Source organism: Meleagris gallopavo, chromosome 3 (genome assembly GCF_905368555.1).
Source record: "Meleagris gallopavo chromosome 3, MGAL_WU_HG_1.1, whole genome shotgun sequence".
NCBI lineage: Eukaryota > Metazoa > Chordata > Aves > Galliformes > Phasianidae > Meleagris > Meleagris gallopavo.
In genome coordinates, this window is record NC_139406.1 from 26,007,558 (window position 1) to 26,013,598 (window position 6,041).

Here is a 6,041-nt window from a genome sequence, read left to right on the forward strand (position 1 = left end):
TGTGTGGAGCACACAAAATTTCATGCAGACCTGAGGAAGCACTTCTTTGCTATGTGGGTGACAGAGCAATGGAAGAGGTTGCCTAGAGAGGATGTGGAATCTCCTTCCCTGGAGATATTCAAAACCTGCCTGGATCCTTTCCTCTGCAACCCAGTGTAGGAAACCTGCTTTAGCAAAGGGTGGCCTTGATGATCTCCAGAAGTCCCTATAAACCCCTACAAGTCTGTGATTCTGTGTATAGTGTGTTAAAACAAGCACGGAGCTCCAGGGCAGGCAAGCACGGAGCTTAATTACATGGTTGATTAGAAATGGACAAGGAACCCCGTACCGCCCCGTGATTTTATATAACATGACACAAACCAAGCGCGCAGCGCGCCCACCACACCAAGAGCAGGGCGGTTGGGAGGGCTCTGTACGGCGAGGGGGCATGGCCTACGGCGAGGGGGCGTGGCTTGGACCAAAGGGGCGTGGCATAGCCGCATTTCCTCCCTCTCGCCCAGCTATCTTCTGCGCATGCGCTGTGGCCCGGAAGCGTTGTGACCCGCTATGGCGATGGCGGAGAAGTTCGACTCGCTGGAGGAGCACCTGGAGAAGTTCGTGGAGAACATCCGGCAGCTCGGCATCATCGTCAGCGACTTCCAACCCAGCAGCCAGGCCGGTCTCAACCAGAAACTGTGAGCCGTTCACTGCTTTCGCGGCGTCTGTTGGCGGGGATAGGGGCGGTAACGGGGAGCGAGGAGCTCCCGCTTTGCGCTAAGCAGCTCCGCTTTTCTCCCTGCAGGAATTTCATGGTGACGGGCCTCCAGGACATCGACAAGTGCCGGCAGCAGCTTCACGACATCAGCGTGCCTCTGGAAGTGTTCGAGTGAGTGGCTTCGCCCACACCGGAGCTATGTGTCTCCTGAGTTACCGCCGCAGTGCCAGCAGGCAGGGAGCGCTTCCTGCTTGTGGGAGGGCGGAGGGCTGGCAGGAAGGGGAAGGGAGGAGCTTTGCGCTGCAGCTTTCACGTGAAAGACGTGAACTAACTTAGCTGTTCTATTGCAAGTCCCGGCGTTGTTGTTTTGCAATGATCCAGCGTGTTACTGCCAGCATTAGGCTTTCTTAATTGGCCTTTCATAATGAATCTACCATAATATCCAAAATCTTTCATTTTCTTCTGTCTGTGATGAAGTTTCCATTAACTAAATGCTTAATGCAGTAGAGGAAAAATAGGCTTATGCTTGCTGGTGCAAGTGCTGGTACTGCTTTTACTATCATGTGTAATTGCTCCAAAAGTAATGCTTCCTACTTATTTCTGTGGAAACTACAATAGAGGAAAACAGTGCAATAACACTATTTGATAAAGCAGATTCTCAGCTACAAAACAGTGCTTTACACCAGGGTCATTGCCGTTAGCTATGCGTACTCACCAGTGAGCAGGAGCTTGTGTGCCACGTCTGTAAACATCTGCACTGGTGGAGGTGACACACTGTTGTCACTACTGGAACACACCACCTCACTGTGCTTACGTCCATTGTCTGGTGTCCATCAACGTTCAGCAAGTGTCAGTGGATGTCAGTGGGTGCACTTATTCCTGCATGGAGGAATTCCATGATACACCTTTTGTTTCATACGCGTTTCTTTGTCAGACTTGGCGTTGTCAGACTGCTCTTCTGCTGACATCTGTCACATGTCAACAAAATGGAATGGAGTATTGGTGAGAAGGTTCAACCTTTACTGCCGCACCAAAAGCATTCTCCTCTGAAGTCACATGCCAACATGGTAAAATAAGAGGCATTACTTTTGGAGCATCCCTCGCATGTGCACTCTCATCCTTGAGTCACTGGGTGTCTTATTCCTATGTGCTGATTGCCTGCTACATATTAACAGAGCTGTTTTATGATTAATGCCCTTTTAGTTGCTTGAAGGGGAGCCTTTCTCCTTGCTTTTACTTACTACTGTCTGTGAGGAGATGGATGGTTACACTGTTGTTTGTTTCAATACATTTTTCAGAACTCTAGGCTCTGTGTAAACAAACATTTACCTTTACCGTGACAGCTGCTTCCTGGAGTTGTATTTTGAAAGTAACTCATCTAAACTTTGGTATAGTATCAAGAAAGACAGCAGGATGAATAATTCTGTTCCTTGGAGAACTTTCTAGTGCTAATATAATCACTTAGGTGCTATCTTTGTATTTTCAGATACATAGATCAAGGTCGCAACCCTCAGCTTTACACTAAGGAGTGCCTGGAGAGAGCTTTGGCTAAGAATGAGCAAGTAAAAGGGAAAATTGACACAATGAAGGTAAAGCCAAAATTAATGAAAGTACTAATATAACAATATAACTAATATAACAATGCATCTGACCAGTTATTTTCTGTAAAGGTGTGCATGGTTTTGCTTGCGCATTTATCAAATTTCCCTTTTAGGTAATTTGCATTAGGGATTATTCTGCATCTCTATATCTTAACAGGAATGCCATTAGAACCTGTTCTGAAAAGGAAACTTGTAGTTCACTCTATGGCTGGTGACACAGATGTTGCTATGTCTTATTTTTGACTATGGATGTATATAACAGATCTTTTCACTGTTTGTGCTTTGATTACTACAGAGTACTTCACGCTTACAGATTTGTAACAGTGATTTGTGTAAATCTAGAAATAGGCAAAGCAGAGGGGGTATTTGTACAGTCGTGAATAGTTCTTTGGCTAGTAAAATGGCAAACGTGCTATATAAGAACAAGTTAATCCTAACTGAATGACTTTGAATGTATGCTAGTATTTAGGGTTTTCTGAACTTGTATGTACAGTATATCAGAATGCTTAGGTTCTTAGTGGATAACTACTGCTGAAAGAGAAAATCAGAGAAGTTGCTTATTGTGGCTTAAAGAGTTATTTGTGTTTCAGAACACTCTTAAGCTGAATTCTAAAATGATGGAGGATGAGAGTTTGTGCTGCAGAATGTAGAGTCATCTGTGTATGTTTTAAGCATTTCTTTCTTGATATAAATCTCATTGCTCATAAAAGTTGTAGGAAGAATTACTCATCTCTAAACCAGGTGCCTGTACTTCTTGGAGGTGGAGCTATTTACGTACTAAATCAAGTGGACATGTCCTTTATCAGCTTTGCATTTAAAAAAAAAAATAAATAAAATCTAAGCAAATCTCCTTTACAATTAAGGATGTATGGACTGAAACCTCCAGTCCATAAACTTTTGAATGTTTATGGTTAGTTTTTAGGCATCTTAGTAAGCTGCATGGATTTAATTCTCATCTGTCTTCCTGTTCGTTCTGGGCCATCTCGGATTAGTAATGGGGGGGGAGGAGGACTATATGCTTGTCTTGAATTTCAGTAATGTCACTTATTGTCTACTTCCTGCATCTCCTTGCATTGTAAAGGGAAATAAAGCACATTTTTTTCCCATGCTAGGAGATAAGAAAGCAATTGCAATAGGGAGGACTTCTTAAATTGTCTCAGGAGTTTCATGGAAAGCATCAGAAAGGAAAGTGGTGGTAAAAGTAAGAAGGAAAAAAAGTATTTTGAAACTTAAGGCTATGAGTCCAGAATATTTTTATTTCAAATTGTGTTATTCTTTAAATTATAATGTGTAGTAGAAGCTGCTTAGAGATGCAGAGGTCAGATCCTAAGCAGATATCAATATGCTGGAATTTATCAGAGGTATAAGTATTCTAGTATTTTAGTTTGCCTGATACTTTGGTAGCAGACTTCATTTTAGTGTTTTCTTTGAATTTTGTAAGTGTCACTTGGTGGATTTTTTTCAATACCATTGTCTTCAATCACTGAAATGTAGAACTGTTGTACAAAAGACTTCTATTAATTGTACAATATTATTTAAGAAAACCTAAATCAATGATGCAGTTGGTGTGCATGCATACATACGTATATATGTGTACATATATATTTTTTTTCTTTCCAGAAATTTAAAAGTCTATTAATTCAAGAACTAACAAAGGTGTTCCCAGAAGACATGGCAAAGTACAAAGCTATTCGAGGCGAGGATCCTCCTCCTTAGGTAGACCTTTGATAGCTCTAAATACGTCAATTCTATGAACTGACACCACTCTTAAGAAAAATGTTGACTGAAGTAACAGGGTATCCAAAAACTTCATTAACAACTCTACTAAAAATGGCAGTGATAGGATGTAAAGGAGCTTGATGATTGCTCATGGTTCTGGACTGAAGGCAGTGCATCTTTCTGAAGACTTTCAGTCATGGATTGCAGTTGAAACTTTTTGTGGTACTCTGTTCTTTCTTGAAAGATTTCAGAGATGTTTTGATAATTTGCAGGCAATTATATGGCATTTCCTACAGAGTGTGGTTTTGAAGCAGGAGATCATAGTGGTTGTTACTGTTTTGTTTTGGATTTTTTTGCTTTCTAAAAAGCATGCTCCAGGATTATGGGTTTCTGACAAATGCATTTATTCTTCTTGATTGTTTTTCATTTGTAAACTTTTTTTTATTACAGTACAAACAACTGACTCTTATTATCTTGCCAAATTCTGTTGAACAGGAGCCTGTCATGGGCTCTAGTTTGCATGTGTCATAATGAATTGCAGCCAAGAAAACCTTGAGATATTTGTTTTGTTCTATAAGCTGCAGTGCAGATGGCTGATATCGAAAGGGAGCACATTCAGGGATTAGCTCCTCGGCAATGTTCATATTTTGTATAATATTTCATGTAGACCTTTGTTAAATTCTAATTAGTTTCTGTAAGCAGGTTGAAGAATAAAAAATTGTAAAAATGAAATTCTACTGTTTCTTTTGTGTGCTGCTCTTTAGAGAATGAATTGAAAGCTATGAAAAATGGCATATTTGTTGGTATTGGTAATAGGAAATGAAATCTGCGTCAAAACTTGAAGATGACGTAAGCTTGGCATTTTGGCTTCCATGGTTGGTTGGTGGGGATCTTTGCTTTTTTTCCTTGCATACTCTTCCATGATTACCAGGGCTGGAGGAATTCTTGAAAAAACGCATATCGTTTGTACCTACCACCTCTAAATTCAGAAGACTGAATACAGGGCATGGGCAACAAAACTAAAACAAACAAAAATAAGTAGGCTGTCCTTATGATTTGAATTCTATCTCTATAAACTACAGGGTAAAGTGCAGGACCTGGCACTTGGTCTTATCAAAGCTCATACAGTTGGCTTTGTGAACCTGTGCTTGAGATGACAATGGATACTATAGATACAATGCTTGCGGGAACAACAATGAAACATAATTTAGGAGAAAATCATTGTCTGCTTCTTTTTTTCCTGCATAGCTTCATTTTTACAAAAAGACCCGTAGGTCTTTGCTCTTTTCTGATGTCAGGCACAAGAGGAGACCACAGTTCTGTAATTTGGTCAGCTAAATCACTTGCCAAACTTTGGTTTATAGTCCAATGGTTACTTTTACAAAGAAGATAGAAGCTTAATCAACCCCATCTGACCGCTCTGTCCCCTTGCCTCCCTAAAAAAACAAAACAAAAAAAAGCCCCAAACATGCAAACACACAAAACCTGGACAAAACCTCATCAACTTTCTAGAATCTCTTTCTTTTTAGTAACAGGCATGACCTACCTTCTTGCTTTGTTCTGAACAGTGGTCCTGCTGGTGCACCATGCTCCTCTCTGAATGGTTTGCGTACCTGTGCCACATGCTATAATCTGAATGGAGGCCTTGCTTTGGCCCCTTGCAATTTTCTTGATGGTAGACACAATTTGTTTCCAGGCTATTCTCTGAATGGCAGGTATGACTTGATTTCTGGTTGTTCTCTGAATGTTGGCCCATGCTGTTGTCTCTTTGGTCACCGTCATGTGCCCCATGTCATTCTCTGAATGATGTCCACATCTGCACTTCTCAGTGTTCTCTGAATGATAGCTGTGCCTGGGCCTCTTGTTCCCCAACCAATTGGCATGCCTGGTCACTACAGTTTCCTAGACATCTGGCATGGAGGATCCACCCCCATGGTCTGAGATACCTTCATGTGGAAGACAAGGAGGTTTGAGGGGAACTGGAGGCCCCTTTCCTGGGGATGGCTACCCTATGTCATTTCACTATG

The 6,041-nt window shown here is 41.4% G+C and overlaps 1 protein-coding gene across 1 annotated transcript; it reads left to right on the forward strand.

The window, feature by feature from the left end:
• The first annotated feature begins 495 nt into the window (after window positions 1–495).
• On the forward strand, window positions 496–4,746 carry MED10 (mediator complex subunit 10). The gene is made up of 4 exons (XM_003204846.5): window positions 496–674; window positions 782–865; window positions 2,181–2,283; window positions 3,916–4,746. The coding sequence occupies exons 1-4, from the start codon at window positions 547–549 to the stop codon at window positions 4,009–4,011; spliced, it is 411 nt and encodes a 136-aa protein (XP_003204894.2). The 5' UTR covers window positions 496–546; the 3' UTR covers window positions 4,012–4,746.
• The last annotated feature ends 1,295 nt before the right edge of the window (window positions 4,747–6,041 follow it).